The sequence below is a fragment of the Macaca thibetana genome, chromosome 20 (genome assembly GCF_024542745.1).
Source record: "Macaca thibetana thibetana isolate TM-01 chromosome 20, ASM2454274v1, whole genome shotgun sequence".
Lineage (NCBI taxonomy): Eukaryota > Metazoa > Chordata > Mammalia > Primates > Cercopithecidae > Macaca > Macaca thibetana.
The window spans coordinates 64,367,091-64,387,128 of NC_065597.1; the positions used below are offsets into that span (position 1 = coordinate 64,367,091).

The 20,038-nt window shown below is 57.2% G+C and overlaps 1 protein-coding gene across 1 annotated transcript in view; it reads left to right on the plus strand.

The window, feature by feature from the left end:
* Positions 1 to 20,038, plus strand: part of LOC126944566 (uncharacterized) — a 153,010-nt gene that overhangs the window by 121,072 nt on the left and 11,900 nt on the right. Inside the window, exons 49-63 of the mRNA XM_050774139.1 lie at positions 2,277 to 2,398; positions 3,024 to 3,164; positions 4,598 to 4,711; positions 4,813 to 4,941; positions 5,932 to 6,093; positions 7,728 to 7,892; positions 10,863 to 11,031; positions 11,891 to 12,075; positions 12,290 to 12,382; positions 12,531 to 12,726; positions 13,898 to 14,082; positions 14,161 to 14,258; positions 17,370 to 17,551; positions 19,179 to 19,384; positions 19,517 to 19,691. Of these exons, the coding sequence (XP_050630096.1) occupies positions 2,277 to 2,398; positions 3,024 to 3,164; positions 4,598 to 4,711; positions 4,813 to 4,941; positions 5,932 to 6,093; positions 7,728 to 7,892; positions 10,863 to 11,031; positions 11,891 to 12,075; positions 12,290 to 12,382; positions 12,531 to 12,726; positions 13,898 to 14,082; positions 14,161 to 14,258; positions 17,370 to 17,551; positions 19,179 to 19,384; positions 19,517 to 19,691 (2,322 nt within the window). The remainder of the gene's footprint in view (positions 1 to 2,276; positions 2,399 to 3,023; positions 3,165 to 4,597; positions 4,712 to 4,812; positions 4,942 to 5,931; positions 6,094 to 7,727; positions 7,893 to 10,862; positions 11,032 to 11,890; positions 12,076 to 12,289; positions 12,383 to 12,530; positions 12,727 to 13,897; positions 14,083 to 14,160; positions 14,259 to 17,369; positions 17,552 to 19,178; positions 19,385 to 19,516; positions 19,692 to 20,038) is intronic.

Here is a 20,038-nt window from a genome sequence, read left to right on the forward strand (position 1 = left end):
CTTGAACCCGGGAGGCAGAGGTTGCAGAGAGCCAAGACTGAGCCACTGCGCTCCAGCCTGGGCAACAGAGTGACACTCAGTGTCAAAAAAGCCATGAGTGAGCACCTGCATATCCCAGGTGTGATTCTAGGCACCAGGGGTCCATCAGGAAGCAAGATGGCCTAGGTGCCACCCCTCTGGGAGACAGGCATTGAGCAACAAGATGCACATAAGCAAAATAACATCAAACTGACCATTTCCACGAATGGAAAAGGCTGTGAGAGCAAGCAGGGTCTTTGTGGGGTGTGGGCCTCCTTTAGGTGGGGTGGTCTGGGAAGGCCTCTTGGAGGAGGTGACTTCTGAACTGAGGTCTGAGGGATGAGAAGGAGCTGACTGAGGGGTAGATCTGAGCAGAGGCACTTTAGGCAGAAGGTCCCGCGTGGAAATGAGTTTTGCATGTGGAGCAGCAGCAGCGAGGCTAGCATAGCTGGAATGGGGAGAAAGGATGAGGTAAGGCAGGAGGGCTGGGGGACCCAGGTCATGCAGGGTCTCAGCTCACAGAGAGGAGCTGGGGCTCATCCTGAGTGCATCCGGGCAGGGAGAAGGGGCCAGGGCATGGAAGGGGTGGCATCCCTGGGCAGTTCTGGTGCCAGGGGAGGTGAGTGCCGGGATATCGCCAACGACGGCAGCCATGAGTCCCAGGGTCCTCCAGAGACACCTGGAAGGGGCTGTAACTCATGGCCTGTGCAGCCACAAGACTCAGTTTCTGTGCGAGGAACCCCCGGAGCACAGATCAGAGTCCGACCCATGACCTGCCAGGTGTGGAGACAGAGTACAGACCTGAGCCTGGAGGCATGGCTTGCCAGGTGGCCTGATAGAATCCTCCCAGTGTCATGTTTGACACATGTGTGCCCTGGAAGGCAGAGAAAGTGAGCAGGTCCCCAACATGCCAAGGCAGAGTGCATGCATGTATGTGTGCTCATGTGTGTATATGTGCACGTGTACATGTGTGTGTGCATACATGCACATGTGTGCATGCCTGTGTTTATTTGTGCCACCCTTGGTGAGCTACACAGCGTGCAGCCCCACACTGTGGTCACAGTGTTGCAGGTCGTGAGTCAGCAGGTGGCAGGAACAAAGGGTTCTAGCCCTGCATGTGGTCGGCTTCCCCAGAACCAATGACTGGGTGATGCCCTGAGAACCAGCCAGTACCAGTGTCTCTGGGCACGGCTCCTGCAGCCCATCTGAACAGGTGGGTGCCCTTTGTACAGAGCTTAGAGGTCACCAAAGTGCAAAGGGGCCTCGGGCAGCCTCCTGCTGTGGGGTCCAGGAAAGCAGGGCTGCGCAGGGGCCTCAGGAGATGGGCTCAAGTGATGCAGGAGGTCAGGGCAGCTTGACTCACCTGGGGGACAAAGGAATAAAACCCAGGGTGTGGAGGCCGTCTGTTGCAAGGACTCAGCTATGGGGTGCCACCTGTCACACCCCAAGCTAGAAGGAGAGCACAGGACAGCAGATGGTGGCATGGGGGTGTGGGGCTTCTGAGGGGGGCAGGTCACCTGTGTATATGAGGCCCCTGGGAGGGATGCAGGCTGTTGGGGTTGCAGCTGGCCCCGTCAGCTCCTGATTCAGGATGGTAACAAAGTATTCTGAAACTCAGCGGCATAAAGCAAGCGTAGCTCCTTCCTCATGAGGTTGTGGGTCACCTGGGCAGCTTTTCTGGTCTTCCTCATGTTGAAGGTCAGCTGTAGGGTAAGCGGGCGACTCTGCTGGCCTTGGCTGGGCTCTCCTGCCTGCTTAGGGGCTTGCTGGCTGGCAGCTGCACTAGGACATCCTGAGCTGAAACCAGGCTCTCCCCAACCGCAGGTGGCACCAGCCCACAGGCCAGCAGGGTTTGTTCTCATGTGGCTGGATGGGTTCAAGGGAGGAAGTGGGCTGAGGCCTCTTAAGGCCTGGGCTTAGAACTGGTGCTTGGTCAACTTCACTGAATTCTGTTAGCACGTCACGAGGCCAACCCGGGTCCAAGGGCTGGGGAGACAGACGCCACCTCTTGGAGGAGTCTCAGAGTCTCATTGTAACAGGGCTCCCACAGGGACAGTGCGGGGTGTCGAGTGGTAATGCTGACAAAATGAGCGTGTAGCTTCTGAGTTTTGTGAAAATTATCAGGGTGTGTGGCCCCCAAGTGGCTATTTGCATGAGCTGGCATTGGCATCAGCTGAGTCCCCTGCACCCCCTTGGGCCTGGAGCTGCTGACTTCAGCTTACATGCCCTACCCTTTGTGTGTGTCCTCACCCACCCAGTGGAGCTCACCCACGCGCTGCCCCTCCCCCTGCCACGACACTGCAGCCTCCGCCTGTCCTCAGAGCATTCAGGAGGCAGCCACCGGGATGGCCTGGTTGTCGGCTGGGATGGCAGGGACCAGGTAGGTGTCAGGGCCGGAAGGTGACCCTGGGGCAGAGCTGAACTCCACCCTGAAGGCTGAGCGGGGTCCTGGGGGCCCTCCTCTGCCCGAGGAGCCTTATTTGGGGCCAATGAGGCTGCACCACATCCCAAAGGGACTGTGGGAAGGGCACTGGGAGGGCAGCAGGAGACCTGGGTCCCCACAACACCTTGACAGCCACGGCAATGACAGTGGCTAACAGGCCCCGAATGCTTATCCTGTGATAGGTTCTGTGTGTGAACCCACACATCAGCCTCCCATCTGCTCAGTGCTATTAATAGCCCCGTGTTCAGATGACGAAACTGAAGGACTTAGAGGTGCAGCGACCTGCGCACGGCCACAGAGCCAGGGAAAGACACTGGAGGAGGAGCGTGACCTCCAGTCCCATCTCTGTCCTGTGTTCGCTCCATCTGCTCCTCTCCAAGCCTCGATTTCCTCCTCTGTGAAATGGGCTGAGCTCTCCAAGGGCCTTGCACAGGGATGCTTTGTAATCAAAGCCACCTGCCCTTGCAGCCTTGACCTTTATGGAGAAGGTGTTCTGTGCGGGTGGGAAAGAGGTGCGGCCTGTCTGGGCAAGGCCACTGGCTGAGTCTGTCTCCCTCCCTAGGTGCTGGTCTCCTCCTCCCTGTGGCTGGGGAAGAGTGAGCTGGCCGCCCGCCTGGCCCTGGCTCACCCATTCAACCTCTCTTGGCAGCAAGCCGAGGCCAGTGGCCTTGCTGAGAGCAGGGGTGGCAGGCAGAGCCGGCAGGTGAGTGAGGATGTCCCAGGCGCCCTTGGCCAGGGCTGGAGGTAGGAGCCACGTGACTGAGCCTGTGGGGCTGGGCACCTCGGGTAGGAGGAGAGTGTGTTCATCAGTGACAAGGACTTCTCCAGAATCACAGCTTCCTGAAGGCTGGGGATCTCTGGGATCATTCAATCGTTCCTTTATCAATACCTCATTAAGCACCTACTGTATACCAGGCAGTGTTTGAGGACAGCTCACATTTTAATGTGGGAAACACGTACAGGCATCTCAGATTCATCATTTATAGTTGCTTGTTGAGGGGTAGCTTTGGAGACCGCGTGAGGCAGCTGGGCTCCCCGTCTGGCTGGGTGGCCTCGGGTGTCTCCCGTCGCCTCTCTGAGACTCAGGTTTTTCCATCTGTGAAAGGGAGGACAATAGGCCAGCTGCGTGCAGGCAAAAGATGCTCTCCAGAATTCAAGCCAAGGAATGAATTTAAAAATCAGAAGGTGTGATAAGCACCATAAAGTAGTAAAGAGGAGCCCGGCACGGCGGCTCACACCTGTAATCCCCGCACTGTGGGAGGCTGAGGTGGGCGGACCACTTGAGACCAGGAATTCGAGACCAGCCTGGCCAACATGGTGAAATCCTGTCTCTACTAAAAATACAAAAATTAGCTGGGTGTGGTGGTGTGTGCCTGCAATCCCAGCTACTTCGGAGGCTGAGACGGGAGAATCACTTGAGCCCCAGAGGTAGAGGTTGCAGGGAGCCAAGATCATGCCACTGCACTCCAGCCTGGGTGACAGAGAGAGACTCGGTCTCAGAAAAAAAAAAAAAAAAAAAAAAAGATGTGAGATTGAGAGTGACTGGGCAGGTGGGTGGGGGAGCTACTGTAGGTGGGTGGTCAGTGGGGGCCTCACTGGGGAGGTGGCTCCGGGATGGAAAGGAGCTGGGCTTGAGAGAAGCTGGAGCAGCAGCACTGCAGGTGGCAGGAAAAGCCCATGCAAAGGCCCTGTGGTGGGAACAAGCCGGGTGCTTCAGGGAGGACCGGAAGGGGAATAAGATGGGAGCAGAGTGACTGGGGGGATGGGTGACAGGGAGATGAGGTCAGGTGGGCAGAGACAGATCACGCTGGCCCTGGAGGTCCCATTGAGGAGAGTGATTGCTTTCTATCTCTGGAAATGCTGAGTCTGGATGTTGAGGATGAGATGTTTTTTTCACCCAAATGCTTTCAATCTCCAGCCTGGGAATGGTTCTGGACTCTTCCAGAGATGGGGGCCAGGCAGTCTCTCCACCCTCTGTCCTAGTTCCTCTAGGGATATCTGGGGGAGGGGCACCAGCTTCTCCATCCTCCCTAGCCTCTCATTTCCCAACAGAGATGGGGTGTGGGGGTGGCGTTAGCCTCTCCTCTCCCCCACGTGTCCCCCTTTCCCCACCACTGCTCTCCCATCCCAATGCAGGTGCAGCTCACCTGGAACAGAGGACAGCCTGCGACCCTGCAGCTCACCTGGGCTGACAGGTCCTCAGCATACAGCACCGCCTGGGACGGCTGCCTGGCCGCCTCCCCAGGGCAGGTATGCGGGGCCTGACCGCTGCACCGAGTGTGGGGCTCCCCCTCGCTCCAGGCTTCTCGGCTGGCCCCCCAGGTCATGTACCCTCTTCTGTTCCCTATCAGCTCCAGGAAGCTTGGGGCCTGGACACCCTCCAGGCCTGCGGGGCCTTAATGCAGACCCCAGCTGTGTTCATTGAACAGCTCGACCTGTCCTGGGGCCAACACCGCATGCGGCAGAACTTGACATACGAGGTGAGGTCTGGGCAGCAGCGTCCATCCAGGCAGGGAACCCCAGGTAGCTCCACCTGCAGCAGGAGTGTCCAGCTCTGGGACCACGTGGTCCTGGGTTCCAGTGCTTGCGGGATCCTGGGCAACTCACTTCTCTGCTGTGAGCCTTAGTTTTTTCATCTGTGAAATGGTTCCCTTCCTAACTGGGATGTGGTGAGGGCTCTGGAAACCCTGGAAGAAAAGCAAGGGGCCCAGCACGAGATGCAGGGAAGAGATAGTAAAGGAGACGGGATGCTAATGGGTTTCTCAGGACAGGGCGGAGGGACATGAGGAGCTCAGGTTCCCCAAGGCATCAGGTCTGGTCTCCTCCAGCATCACTACCTGATGGGGCGCCTCATGGGGCCGAGCACTGTTCTGCAGAGCCTGGGGCAGGAACCAGGCCATGGAGAAATGGGGAGAGCTGGCCCTGGAAGTCCCCTTCCTCCTCTGGGCCTCCCATCTGGGTTCCTGGGGCTCTTAGGCATGGCCCCCTAAGTGCTCACAGCAGAAATCCTGCCACAGGCAGGGCGTGGTGAATCACACCTGTAATCCCAGCACTCTGGGAGGCTGAGGTGGGGGGATCACCTGAAGTCAGGAGTTTGAGACCAGCCTGGCCAACATGGCAAAACCTCATCTCTACTAAAAAATTAAAAAATTAGCCAGGTACAGTGGCATGCACCTGTAATCCTAGCTATTTGGGTGGCTGAGGTGGGAGAATCACTTGAACCTGGGAGGTAGAGGTTGCAGTGAGCCGAGATAGCGCCACTGCACTCCAGCCTGGGCAGCAGAGCGAAACTCTGTTTAAAAAAAAAAAAGAAAAAATCCCGCCCCAGAGTGTAAGGGGGTGCTGTGGCTGATGAGGGCTCTAATGGTGGATTCCTGGCACATGCTCTTAGGTGAGGGTCTCCACCTGCAGCTGGCCATGGGCATTCTCTTAGGTCATGAGCCCCTGACCTATGGGCCCTGTCATTTCAGAGGCATCGGCCATCTCAGCCAGGCAGGATCATCGCGGAGGCCATCCTGGAGCACGTCCTCGGGGCCTCTTGTAGCAGGCAGAGCTTCCGGGGAGAAGTACAGACTGACTATGCACGCTGGCTGCGGCACTCCCTCCAGCTGGGGCTCTGTGACCTGCCCAGGGTAAGTCTGCCCTGCAGAAAGGGACAGCTGGAGGACCAGGGACCCGTGGTGAGGGGGCAGCAGGGAGGGTGGTGCCCACAGAATGCAGGGGTATGAGTGAGGCAGCCAGACGCCAGCATGGTGGCTCTGCCATTTGCCGGCTGGGTGACTGGGCAGGGCGCATCTCCTCTCTGAGCCTCCGGTGTTTCATCTGAGGAATGGAAGGAGCAGCTGGGTCCAGGATGTAGAGTGATGGTGAGAGTTAAGAGAGACGTGATGCAGGAATGCTCAGCCTTGGTGCCGGGCACATAAGTTAGAGCTGCTGTAGTCATGATTGCCCCAGAGGAGGTTGTTGGGACCCCTTCTCCTCAACCCCTTGCCCCTCCTGGGGTTGATTAGTTCTTCCATCCACCAACCATCCATCCATTCCTTGACACATCCTTGCATCCTCTTTCCTATCTTCCATCCATCCCCCTATGTCTGCCCTCCCACGTACCCTCTCTCTCCATCAATTCATCCTCCCACCCTTCCTCCCTCGCATCCATTCATCTGCCTGTCCATCTGTCCGTCCATCCATTCATCCCTCCATCCCAAGGACCCATACTCTTCTGTAAAGAGACAGATAGTAAATATTTTAGCCTTTATGAACGATCCAGTCTGTGTTGCAACTACCAACTCTACCACTGTCCTGTGAAAGCAGCTATAGATGATATGTAAATGAATCTATATGGCTATATCCCAGTAAAAGTATTTACAGTCTGGGCACAATGGCTCATGCCTGTAATTCCACCACTTTGGGAGGCTGAGGCGGGTGGATCACGAGGTCAGGAAATGGAGACCATCCTGGCTAACACGGTGAAACCCCATGTCCACTAAAAATAGAAAAAATGAGCCAGGTGTGGTGGCACATGCCTGTAGTCCCAGCTACTCAGGAGGCTGAGGCAGGAGGATCGCTTGAACTTGGGAGGCGGAGGTTGCAGTGAGCTGAGATTGTGCCATTGTACACCAGCCTGGCGACACAGCACAACTCTGTCTCAAAGTATTTACAAGAGTGAGCAGTGAGCCAGATTCAGCCCCAAACCGTAGTTTCCCACCCCTTATCTTTTCCTCTGTTCATTCAGAAAACATGTGTGTGTTTCACCTATGCCAGGCTGTGCTCTGGGTGCAGGGACTGGATAGTGAAGGAGACAGGCCAGGTGCCGGCCTCCTGGGTGGCACGTTCCAGTGGGGCCAGGAAGATACAACAAACTAGAGATGCATGGTCTATGGTCAGGGTGTGGTAAATGCTGTGCAGGAACGAAGTGGGGAGGGGGGCAGGGTGTTGCAAAAGGGGCCTCACTGGTGAGTGTGGGCCCTGCAGAGGGAAGGGGCCTGAGGCAGGACTCTGCCTTGCGGAACATGGGGAAGCCCTTACAGAGGGAGCAAGGGAAGTGAGGTTGGGACAGTAAAGCAGGCCACAGGCCATGCCAGAGCCCGGCCTCTGTTCTCAGTGCAGGGGACAACGTCTGATTTGCGTTTCTTAGAGGTCAGCTGTGAGCTGGGGCAGGTGTGGAGGCTGGGAGGTGGCAGCTGCTGCTGCATTCCTGGTGCAGGGGATGGGGGAGAGGAAGCTGCTGCCCCTGTGCCTGCCTGACACCTAGACTCTCTCGTCCCAGGCCCTCTTGGTCGCCGGGGAGCATGTCCTGGGCCAGGGTGGACTCCTGCTGCGTTCCCGCTGCCACCTGGGCCTCGCACCAGACCCAGACCATGGCCTGCACCTCAGCCTGACCCTCCGAAACCACAGCAGGCCTCATTCAACTGACTTCTCCGGGGCGCTGGAGGTCGGTGGCCAGGACAGGGCTGACAGTCCCTGGGGAAGATGCCCCGGCTTCCCTCCCGTTCCTTCCTGGCCAGGAGGCCCCCAACTGCCTGGGTGGCCCCGCCATCTAGTGGCAATCTGAGGAACCGCAGACCAGCATTCTGGGTGGGGCCAGAGCTTCACTCTGGGTAGGGGGAACACCTACACCTGCTGAATCGCAGGCCTGGCCCTGGCACCGAGACAAAGCAGCTTCTCCACAGTCGTGACACCCGGCCCTTCCTATAACAAAGAGGCAGAGGCTGGGCTGCCCAAGTTTGAATCCTAGCCTAGCTGCCTCCTGGTACCTGAGTTTCCTCCCCCTGTAAAATGGGTATAATAATTGCACTGGCCCTATCTCCCATGGGGTTAATATTGCAAGGATTAAATATATCCATAGGCATAGATCGCTTAGAGCAGTGCCCGAGGGAAAACAGCCACAACGTAAGTATTTGCTATTAGGCATTATTGGCACCATCTTCTCCCCTGCCTGCCTCCCAGTAGCTTTGGGAAGTAGGAAGGGGCAGAGTTGGTCTCCAGTGCCTACTCTACCCCAACCTGGCCAGGTGATCGTGATCCCAGGGAGGAACCTCTCTGAGCATCTGTTTCCTCGTCTGTAGGAGGGTGAAATCAGATATTTCACAGGGTGGGTTTTAGGAGTCTGGATACCAGTTCCTGCCGCCTGCATAGCCAAGGCACATGACATTGCAGGTGCCCTGTCAGCATTTCCATCCACCCAGTCTCCCTGGCTGGGTGAACTTGACCTCGTGACTTGACTTTGCTGAGCCTCAGTCTTCCCCTCTGTCAAATGGGAACAAACACCATTTCCCTTGCAGAATCGTTAAGAGGAAAACAGACATTTGTACAACATCTGCACATAGCAGGTGCTTGTGAGACGGGAGTTCCCTCCTTTCCCGGCATCTGAGCTGGATGAGGATGGCATTTCTGGGTTGAGAGTTCAGCAGCCATGGCCATTTCAAAGGAGCTTCTCCTTCCAAGGTTCTTGTTCTTCGGGACTGACTGTCACTTCCCCATTTCCAGCCAGGCCCCTGGCTGACCCCGTCTCTGTAAGCCGTGTGCCCAATGGAACTGGAGCCCTGGGAGTGAACCCATGGCGGACACTCAGCAAGTGGCCGGTCCTCTTGCTTCCCTGTGCCCGATTGATTTGGGACCGCTGATCTGGCCCCTTCTCACTTGCTCCATTCTGGGGTCTGTGGGGTGGTCAAAAGGCTTTCCCAGCCTTGTTTGTTCCTCACCCCAACTCGGCGGCCCTGGGACAGATGAGGGACGGATTCAGGGAGGTCAGGCACTTGCCAAGGCTGCACAGAGGCAGGCGTGGAACTTGCTCTTGAGTGACAGCCAGCGGGGCTGAGCTCAGATGCTGGGAGCCGTCCGGGACCGACTCCATGTGGTCTGCAGACTCTGCCCTGCTCTAGCCTGCCTGGCAGGATCACATGGGTGCTCGGTTACATTCCACAGGAGTCCTGGGTTGTAGCCCTATTACCAACCTGGATCTCCTCAGAGATTGACTTGCTTCTGCATGTTTAGTAAGCACCCTGCATTCGATTCCTAGGGCTACTGTATTAAATGGCCACCAACTGGAAGGCTTAATGCAGCAGGCAGGTATGGTGTCACAGTTCTAGAGGCCAGAAGTCCAAAAGCAAGTTGTCGGCAGGGCCACACTGCCTCTCAAAGTCCTAGGGAAGATCCTTCCATAGCACCTCTAGCTTCTGGTGTCACCCATGGCTGCGGTGGCATCACGCCAGTCTCTGCCTCTGTCCCACATGGTGGCCTTCTGCCTTCTGGGTGGCATCTTCACATGGTCTTCTCACAGGGACAGCATTCACTGGGTGTGTGGCCTACCTTCATCCACTATGGCCTCAACTTGATTACTTTTGCAAAAAACCTATTTCCAAATAGCATCACGTTCACGGGTATAGAGGGTTAGGACTTCAACATATCTGAGGAAGAAAATTCAACCCATGACAGACACATGTGCACACACACGCTCTAAGTCTTGCTAAGTTTTGTGAACCATTGTTCTGTATCATTTTACAGGTCTTGGAGCTGAGGCCTAGGGAGGGTGACACCCTTACTGAAGGGTGCACAGCTTGTTAGCTGCAGTGTCTGGACTAGAATACAGGGTAGCTGAGGCTCCCTCCCCTGCAGGGCCTCCTCCAGGCTGGTGTTCTCTTGGGGCCTCTGAGCCTCTCTCCCACCCCATTCTAGACTCACGTGTCCTGGTCCCTGCCATGCCCCCAAGGTTGGGCGCCTGCAGGGATTTAGGTAAACTGCCCAGTGCCTGGGGTGTTATGCCAGGTGTACCCACGTCTCCTTGAACTTGCTTAGACCTTTGCAGTGATTCCCATGCAAACTCGGAAAGCCTGGGCTGTAGCAGAAACACCAGGGCACTGGGAATGTTAGAAATGCCAGGGCCCAGGGCCCCCCAAAACCAATTAAATCAGAGTGTCTGGGCAGGGTCTGGGCAGCAGCCATCTCTCAGCCACCCTGTGGGTGGCTGCTGCTGGGTTGGTGGGCTCCTAGATGGGTATTTTAAAAATGATTTGTTATGAGACTGGCCGAGTTTTATATTTTTGGTAGAGGCAGGGTTTTTGCCTTGTGGCCCAGGCTGGTCTGAAACGCCTGGGCTCAAGCGATCCACCAACTTTGGCCTCCTAAAGTGCTGGGATTACAGGAGTGAGCCCTTGCGCCCGGCCCTGAGTATACTCATAAGTGCTTTCTGTAATGGGGCACTGGGAGCCTTAGGTAGGGATATGGCTTAGGGAACCTGGTACCCTGGAGATCCAGCATGGGTATTGTGCCTTCCCTCAGTTCCCTACAGGTCCAACCACAGCCTCCCTAGCCAGCCCCTTCCTGAGCTTGGAGTGGGCAGGGGCGAGACCAGGGACAGGGCCTGGGTCAGACTGCACTCAGGCCTCTGCTGTACCCCTCCCAGCTTCGTGGCTCCAAGGCTCAGCGGGTTGGCCTACTGGGCCGTGTCTCCACCTCGGCTTCTCAAAGCCTGGTCCGACTGGAGGGAAATGTGGACAACAGAGAGGAGAAAGTGAGATTGTCTGTGTTCCGGGCCCCAACCTGTCTCCAGACCTCTGTGGCGCATGAGGACGGTGAGTGGTGGCTGGGTCCCAGCTCAGCTAGCTGGGCTACAGCCCCTGTTGGCTCAAGAAAGGACAGGGGTCTGGGCATTAAGATCTCAGAAGTCAGGGCTGGGTGCGGGGCTCATACCTGTAATCCTAGGACTTTGGGAGGCCGAGATGAGAGAATTGCTTGAGCTCAGGAATTCAGGACCAGCCTGAGCAACACAGTGAGACCCTGTCTCTACTTAAAAAAAAGTGGGGGGGTCGGCCGGGCGCGGTGGCTCACGCCTGTAATCCCAGCACTTTAGGAGGCCAAGGCAGGAGGATCACGAGGTCAGGAGATCAAGACCATCCTGGCTAACACGGTGAAACCCTGTCTCTACTAAAAACACAAAAAACTAGCCGGGCGTGGTGGTGGCGCCTGTAGTCCCAGCTACTTGGGAGGCTGAGGCAGGAGAATGGCGTGAACCCAGGAGGCAGAGCTTGCAATGAGCCAAGATTGAGAGCGTGGCACTGCACTCCAGCCTGGGCGACAGAGCAAACAAAAACAAAAACCTGGTGGGGTGGGGTGGGGGTGATGGGTTCCTATCCCAGCTGCTGGGAGTGAGCTGGGATCCTGTCACTGTACTCCTGCCTTGGTGTCTCAAAAAAAACTCAGGAAACCCAATTAAGACTTCATGGCATCCCTGACTGCCATGTCGGGGAAGGAGACAGAAGAGGGGGCTTCAGGTCACTCAGGAAGTTGATTTAGTTGGTGCAGCTCAAGGTTCTCAAATCCCAGGGCCTTGAGGCTTGGCCTGGGGCAGTAGGGAGCTACGGAAAGCGGTGGAGGAGGAGTAGGCCACGAGAGACATGGTGGGGACACCAGCAGGTCCCTTTCTGGCTCCAGGGGGCAGAGAGGAGAGTGTGGTGCTGCGGGCATGTGCCCGTGGGCGGACAGCTGAGGCGGAGGTCCTGTTCCGGGATGGCAGGCAGCCCTTCCAGCCGCTGGGACGCCTGACCCTGCAGGCTGCCAACCAGAGCCTCCTGCTGGCTGCGCATGGCTGTCAGGGGGCCCTGCTGGGCCATGTGGAGGTAAGAAGGTCTGGGCTGGGACACAGGGAAGGGGTTACCATTCTCTCCCTGGGCAGAGGCCCCTGTGCCAGGAGCCCTGAGCCCTTGGGGTCCAGCAGTGCCCAGAAACCAGGGCAGACGACCCCATGGTGAGGCCCACACCTGCCGCTGGCACCAAGAACCTTGTGTCTACTTCATTCCTATAAGGCCCCAGCCTCTTCCTCTGTCCTCACAGTCCAGGATCGCAGCAGTTGGCTCCCAGGTGCAAGCCCAACTGGAAGAGAAGATTCAAGGCTTGGGTGCCTCTGTGAGGAGGTTCCAGCAATTGGTGGGTAGCACAGGAGGGGAGGGTGGGGGCCCAGGGTGGAGAGCTCCCCCTCTGGCCTGGCTTGTAGCACCCACTCACCAGGCGGGAGGGTCTGGGGCTCTCTCTGCCCTGGACCTCACCCTGATTGTGCGTCGGTTTCCCTGCCCAGGTGCATCCGGCAGGCACCCTGGATGGCGTGGCAGGCCTCCTTCTGCAGCTGTCCCAGGCGGGGCGGGAGGCTGTGCAGGCCAGTGGTTGGGCGGTAGACACTTTGTGGGCCCGGAGCCAGGCACTGACCCAGCACCTGCCTCTTTACCTGGAGTGGCTGCAGGTGGGGCTGGAGCAGCTGCGGGATGAGCTGGAATGTGAGTGCGGGAGGGGAGGGCTCAACCCCGTGTGGAAATTAATGCCCCGCCCAGGGCCCCAAGCGCTCACATTGGCCTGCGCCACTGCTTCAGTCAGAAAGGTGGCCTCGCTTCCCGTGGGCCTGCAGCCCAGCTGTGTTTAGCCCCCTGCCTTATTTCTTACAGCTCTACAGCCTTCGTTTTTTCTTGGTCTGCTGTGTCATTCTTATAGGGTCTCCAAACTCATATCCCTTACGCCTGCTGTCTAGGTTTTGCAGTCTACCACCTGCTTTGAGTATACGGCCTTGTTTCTGTGAAGCTCACTGCCACAGCATCTTTCTGGTTCCACGATGAGCTCAGTGTGGCCATGTGGCTGTTCAAGACTCACACCTGCTGCTCCAAGTGGCCTCCTGGCAGGACTGGGAACCTCTGGCCTTTCCGCCATCCAGGCTAATGCCCAGCACAGCAGAGCCCCCAAGGCCCTGCCCAGTGCCAGGGTGGACATCCCTCTGACTGGCTGTTGAATGTTACCTCCCCATCCTCCCTGCTGTCCCAGAGTGTTCCTGTGGCTGCCCCCAGGGCAGTGAATTGGGGGGAGTGCCCCAGGACTCCTCACAGTGCTATTCATGGCTGTGTTTTATTATAGTGAGGGGATGCAGGAGGGTCAACACAGGGACGGGGGCTGGGGCGGAGTCTAGGGAGAACCAGGGCCAGTGCCCAGTGTCCTCTCCCAGTCCTGCACCTTCACACAGGATGCATGTAGCTGTCCCAGCTATCACCAGAGCAGCTCCTGGGAGACTCAGCACCCAGGGTTTTTACTGGGGGTGGCCACACTGGCAGGTGCTACTTGGCACGGACCAAATTGGCAGACTCCTAGGAGGCAAGCAGGGTCCAGCATAAACCACGTTGTACAAACAGTTCAGATGCAGGCAGCCTCCTATCAACTCTAGGATTGGTGGGTACCCTCCCCCAATCCAAGTTCCTAGACAACCTTATCAGCAGGCCTTGCAGAGAAGGCGCAGGCCTGCCGTGAGAACTCTCCTGCAATCTCCAGTGCCCACTGCTCTATTCCTGTTCCCCCGGCTCCCCCTAACTTCATCCCAGGAACAGGCCCTATCCCCTCGAGGCCTGCACTGTCTGGTTCTCTGACCTGCCCTGAGGCCTCACGGTGGGTGGTGGCTGCCTCTTGCAGGGCCCCTGGCCACACTGAAGGACGCCTACCTGGAGGTGACACTGCAGCCCCTGGAGGAGGTGTGGCGGGAGCGGGCAGAAGAGGCCATGCGGTGGCTGCAGGCCTGGGTGCCCGGGATGCCAGGCAATGGGGGTCCAAGGCCCATCAGGGTGGCCCTGGGGGCAGTGAAAGGAACCCTGGAGCTGGTGAGTGGGAGCAAGGATGGGGGCACGCTGGCAGGTGAGGACGCCTGAGCCAGCTCTCACTGTCCCCTCCCTCTCCAGGCCGCCCACCAGATGCTGTCCTGCGCTGAGGCCACGTTCTCACGAGCACTGAAGAGGCTCTGCAAACCCCTACTGGACCTGTACAGCTTCTCGGCCAGGTAACTTGGGCTTTGAGAGTGGCGTATGCTGCGCCCCTGCCATATACCAGGTGTAGTGCTGAATGCTTTGACACTCTCCACTCACGGATTCCTGTGACCGCCCTGCCCAGAGGCTTCTTCCGTCCTCCTTTTACAGATGAGGAAGCTCGGCTTTCTTCCTCACTCCATAGATAGCTTGTGAGCACCGGCCCAGGGCAGGCAGGATTTTAGGAGCTACAGAGAGCACAATGGCTGAGGCCAACCCTGCCTTCAGGAAACTCACTTTTACCCAGACACGAAGCACAAGGAAGTCATCTACACCAGGCCTTGCACAGTTCCCTGCAGGGGGCCTGAGAGTCGCATCTTAAGCAGGCCATTCGGGTCTATCACGTTTCCTTGCTTTTTGTTTTGTAAATTCTTTTTTTTTTGAGATGGAGTTTTGCTCTTGTTGTCCAGGCTGGGGTACAGTGGCACAATCTTGGCTCACTGCAACCTCTGCTTCCTGAGTTCAAGTCATTCTCCTGCCTCAGCCTCCCTAGTAGCAGGCACTGGGACTACAGGTGCACGTGCCATCACACCCAGCTAATTTTTTGTATTTTTAGTAAAGACAGGGTTTTGCCATGTTGGTCATGCTGGTCTCAAACTCCTGACCTTAGGTGATCCACCCGCCTTGGCCTCCCAAATGTTGGGATTACAGGCATGAGCCACCGCACCTGGCCTGTTTTGGACTAATCTTTTAAGCACATAAAAACCCTTCTTACTTGCGGGCCGTGCAGAAGCCGCCCACAGGCCGGGGCCACTGGTCACCACTTACCACCCCTGAGCTATACATCAGGTGGCAAATGCTAGAGAAAGAACATCGGTGAGATGGGGGGCAGATCCTAAGAAACGGTGTGGCCATGGCTGGCTTTGAAAAGGTAGAGTTTCAGCAAGAGCCACAGGGCCAGCGTGGGAAGAGCACTCCGGGGGGGGTCACCACTGCACAAAGGCCTGGGAGATGGATGTGCCTGGCCTGTTTTTTGTTTTGTTTTGAGACAGAGTCTCGCTCTATCACCCAAGCTGGAGTGCAGTGGCGTGATTTCAGCTCACTGCAAGCTCTGCCTCCCAGGTTCACGCCATTCTCCTGCCTCAGCCTCCCAAGTAGCTGGGACTACAGGCACCCCACCACCACGCCCGGCTAATTTTTGTATTTTTAGTAGAGACAGCGTTTCACCTTGTTAGCCAGGATGGTCTCGATCTCCTGACCTCGTAATCCACCCGTCTCGGCCTCCCAAAGTGCTGGGATTACAGGCGTGAGCCACCACGCCCAGCCGACCTGTTTCTGAGATGGAGTCTCGTTCTCTGTTGCCCAGGCTGGAGTGCAATGGTGTGATCTCAGCTCACTGCAATCTCTGCCTCCCAAGTTCAAGTCATTCTCCTGCCTTAGCCTCCCAAGTAGCTGGGATTACAAGCATTTGCCACCATGCCCAGCTAATTTTTGTATTTTTAGTAGAGACGGGGTTTCACCATATTAGGCTGGTCTCAGATTCCTGGATTCAAGTGACTCGGCCTCTCAAAGTGCTGGGATTACAGGCATAAGCCACCAGGCCTGGCCCGGTCTATTTGAATATCAAGCTGGCAGGGCTGGAGCAGAATGCCTGCAAGGGAGAATGGATATGACTGGGAGATCCCAAGACTGGGAGATCCCAAGACTCTGGGGGAGGCTTGAGTGGTCTCTAGCTTCTGCTCTGACCTAGGAAGGATGTGATCACCCTTTCACTTTAAAAGACCCCTTTGGCCCCCGTGTTGAGGACACAGGGGTAGTGGATAGATGTGGGGAGCCCATTTTAGAGCAGGGACCTGGGGACCCAGTATCCTTTCCCCTCACAGGCACGAGACTCACTAGGAACCCGGCTCCAGGCAGGCAGGCAGCTCCCTTCTTCCATGCTGGTGGCCTCGTAGAGCATCTGGAATCCAGCTTTGCTTCTAATTAGGATTCTTTTGCATCAGCTCTCTGTGGTTGTTTCCCCAGCCATAAAATAGGGACTAAACCCACCTCATGGGGAAGGGGCTCCATGTAATACAGATTGCTGCTCCTGCCCTCTTGCGTCAGAATGGAGGCTGATGAAGGGAAGAGCTCCCAGGGTGGGGCTGTGGCTTGGCTGAAGAATGACCTGCCTGGTTGCTCACCTACCTGGTGAGTGGGATCCAGTCACTGCTAGGTGGGGGTGCCAGAAAATGGATTCAAGTGGCAGGGAGGGGGCTGAGGCTGTTTCCTGCCCCCAGCTGCAGAGCCTCTGGGCTTCCTAGAAGTATGCAAATGAGGCTGCCTGCCCCTGCGCCCTTCCACCGGCCCATCAGCAACAGGCTATGCAATGTTTCTATTCCCAGTATACCCCCACGTGAGCTGAGATCTCCCTGATCATCCAAATCTCACAGGCTTGATCCCTACTCTAGATCCTGAGAAAGTTCCCGTCCTCTCCTAACTGTAGAAATTTCCTAGACCTGTTGGCCAGGCACAGTGGCTCACACCTGTAATCCTAGCACTTTGGGAGGTCGAGGTGGGCAGATCACTTGAGGTCAAGAGTTCAAGACCAGCCTGGCCAATGTGGTGAAACTCCAACTCTACTAAAAATACAAAAATTAGCCGGGCGTGGCGGTGGGTGCCTGTAGTCTCATCTACTTGGGAGGCTGAGGCAGGAGAATCACTTAAACCGGGGAGGCAGAGGTTGCAGTGAGTCAAGATCGTGCCACTACACTCCAGCCTGGGTGACAGAATGAGATTCTGTCTTAAAAAAAAAACACAAAAATTTCCTAGGCCTTCCAGCTCCTGTCCTCAGTATCCCCACACATGCGCCCATGCTGCCCAAGACCCAGGGGGCAGAGCAGCCATGGCATCGGACATCTGTGTCCTCAAAAATGGGGCAGCTTGTTTCTGTCCCCGGCATCATCCACCACCTGTGCTGTCATACTGGCCTCTGTCCTCCTCCACCTCATGATGGGATTTCCCAAGACAAGCACAGCCCCTCCCTGGGAGGCACCCCCATGCTCTCCACTGCAAAGCTCTTCCTGCGGACCTGGGAGCTCCCCTCTGCAGCCAAGGGAAGCAAGGCTCGGGCAGGCACAGTGACTTGTCCTCTGCGTTCCCTCCAGAAATCGCTCAGTGGTGGTGACACTGCCACTGCTGCCTGCGGGGGACGAGCCCCTGGATGTGGCCCAGGTGACCAGCTACCTGGTGGAGAAGCTGCTGCGGCCGCTCCGAGAGCTGTCTGGGGCCAACGTGCTGGCCGAGTACTACCGGCTCAGACGCCGCCTGCTGGAGGGCCCCTGGGAGTGTAAGTCCTGCCCTGGGCTGTGCTGCCCTCCTCCCTGGGGAGTCCCCTGCCCCGTGGGCACAGGGAAGCCTCCATAGGCTGGTGGCATCACAGTACCAGGTCCAGAGCTTACTGGACTTCCCAAGGTCCTATGGGACTAGGGCTGAGGCTCCACATCCTGCTTTTGTCCAGAATATAAGGCCTGGCCCTGCAGAGGGGTGAGGAGGGCAGTTTAGGACTTTAGGCCAGCTCCCTCGCTGTGGGCGCTGCTGGAGAAGAGGGCAGCCCTCCAGTTCCAGCTAGAAGAAGAATGACTGACTTCAGACTTGCTGGTCAGAAGTGACCTGCAGCCAAGGGCTGTGCTGGGACCAGCCCTGGCTCTGGACCCCTGGGGAGCCTGTGTGTGGCTCAGGCTTGCTGTGTGGCCAGGCGAGTCTAACCTCTATGGGACACCGTTTCCTCCACTGTGAGATGCAGGTAACAACGTGGCTCGCTCATATGGGTTATGGGCATCTACTGTTCTTGATGCAGGGGGAGCCCCTCATGTCCTTGGGGGAACCAGGGTACCTAGGCTTGGCAAGGAGTGGTTTATGTGTGTGGGACTCACACCAAGGCCCAGGGCTCCCAAGAAGCATGAGCGCAGTCATGTCTAAGCAGCGCATTGGTGTTGTAGAAAACAGCCTGGTCTTCAAATTCCATGTGTGTGACTGTGGGCTCCTCTGTGCCCCTCAGTTCTGACAGCTGACCACGGGGCTGGTAGTGTCTCCCTCAGGATGCTGGGACTTGCCAACAGGTGCCTGGCTTTGCACCATAGATGGTGCTTCCTGACCACGGGCACGGGCACCCCCATCCAAGCCACAGCTCACTGGCTGGGCCGGTCAGACCTCCTTCTCAGGCCATCTCTTCCCTACCCTGAAGAGGGTAGGTCTGCAGGATACTAGTCTCGTGTTTGGGGTACCCGTTGGTCATCCACTGACAGTGTTTTTTCTCCCACCCGCAGCAGCTTCATTGAGATTAAATGGATGACTTGTATGATCTGTGCAATTTTTTTTCGAGACTAGGTCTCACTCTGTTGTTGTAGCTAGAGTGCAGTGGCGCGATCTCAGCTCACTGTAGCCTGGACCTTCTGGGCTCAAGTGATCCTCCTGCCTCAGCCCCTCAAAGTGCTGGGATGGCTTAGCACCACCGTGCCTGGCCGATGTGTGAATTTTAAGTGTACGATTCAGTGGCTTCTAGTTTATTCAGAGTTGTGCATGCATCCGCCTAAACTGAAACCCTGCAGCTACCAATCTGCCTTCTGTGTCCATGGCTATGCCTGCTCTAGACATTTTATGTAAATACAAGCAAAACCTATGTGGCATTTGAGCCAGGCTTTTTTACTTAGCACAGTATTTTTGTAGCGGGTCTCAGGACTGCATTCGTCGTTAGGGCTGAATTGCCCGTAGACCTTCAGCTCTAAGCCACCTTGAAGCCGGTGGGGGAATCCCTGGACCTCTGACTGCTGCAGCAGGGGAGGGGGAATCCTGGCCTCAGGGCAGGCTAAGCCAAGGCTCTAGGTATCGGGGTGCCTGGCAGGCGCTGGGCTCCCACTGCAGTGGGTGAGTGGAGCTGGCCTCACTCACACTGCCTTTGGGCTTTTCCTCCCCAGATCATGCCCTGGTAGCCGGGGCCCAGCACGTGGTGACCTTCGATGGCCAGGTATGGGACCTCAGCGCCCAGTGCGGCAGCATCCTCCTGGCCCAGGACTTTGCTCACAACACATTCTCGCTGACACTGAGTCGGATAGGCTCAGGGCTCACGGCCCTGTCCATGGAGCTAAACCACATGACCCTCGTCTTCTACCCCAGTCTGCAGGTGAGCTGGAGAGGCACGGCAGCCTCCCCTGGAGACCTGTGCCCATGGCAGGTCGCCTGAGGGGGATGGTACTTTCAAGTTTGTCACCTGGCTGTGGGTCAGATTTCCTGCCCAGTCCCCTCTGGCCCACAGGCCTACAGACTGTACAACTCCTCTGTGCCGGGGGAGAGCTGTCCGGACCTCAAGCTGCATCCTACGACAAGGAGGAACGTCCCCAGGATTGAGCTGTCCAGTGAGGACGGGGTCTCTGTCTCCTGTGACGTGCCCACCGGCCTCTGCAGCCTGACTCTGGGCCTCTGGCACCATGGTGGGTCTGGGCCCCAGCAGGGTTGGCCCCACCTACAAAGGTCTCTCTGGGATGTACCAGTTTAAGCTTCCAGGGCGACAGGCAGCAACTGTGCATGCAGAGCCTCTGCCAGCCTCGTCTCTAGCATGGCAGCGTGTGTGCCCTCACTCGTCTAGCCTTATGCTATTGACCCCGTGTCCAGATGACCGCCCAGAGCTTTCTGCCCCGTCTCTGGGACACGCAGCTCCAGTGTGGAGTTGGCCCTTCCGTGTTCCCTCTGCCAAGGAGCACAAAGGATTTCAGCCACTCGAGCTGAGGACATGGGGAGGGGATAGGGGTGTACACATGCTGTCCTGAGCCCCTGCGCT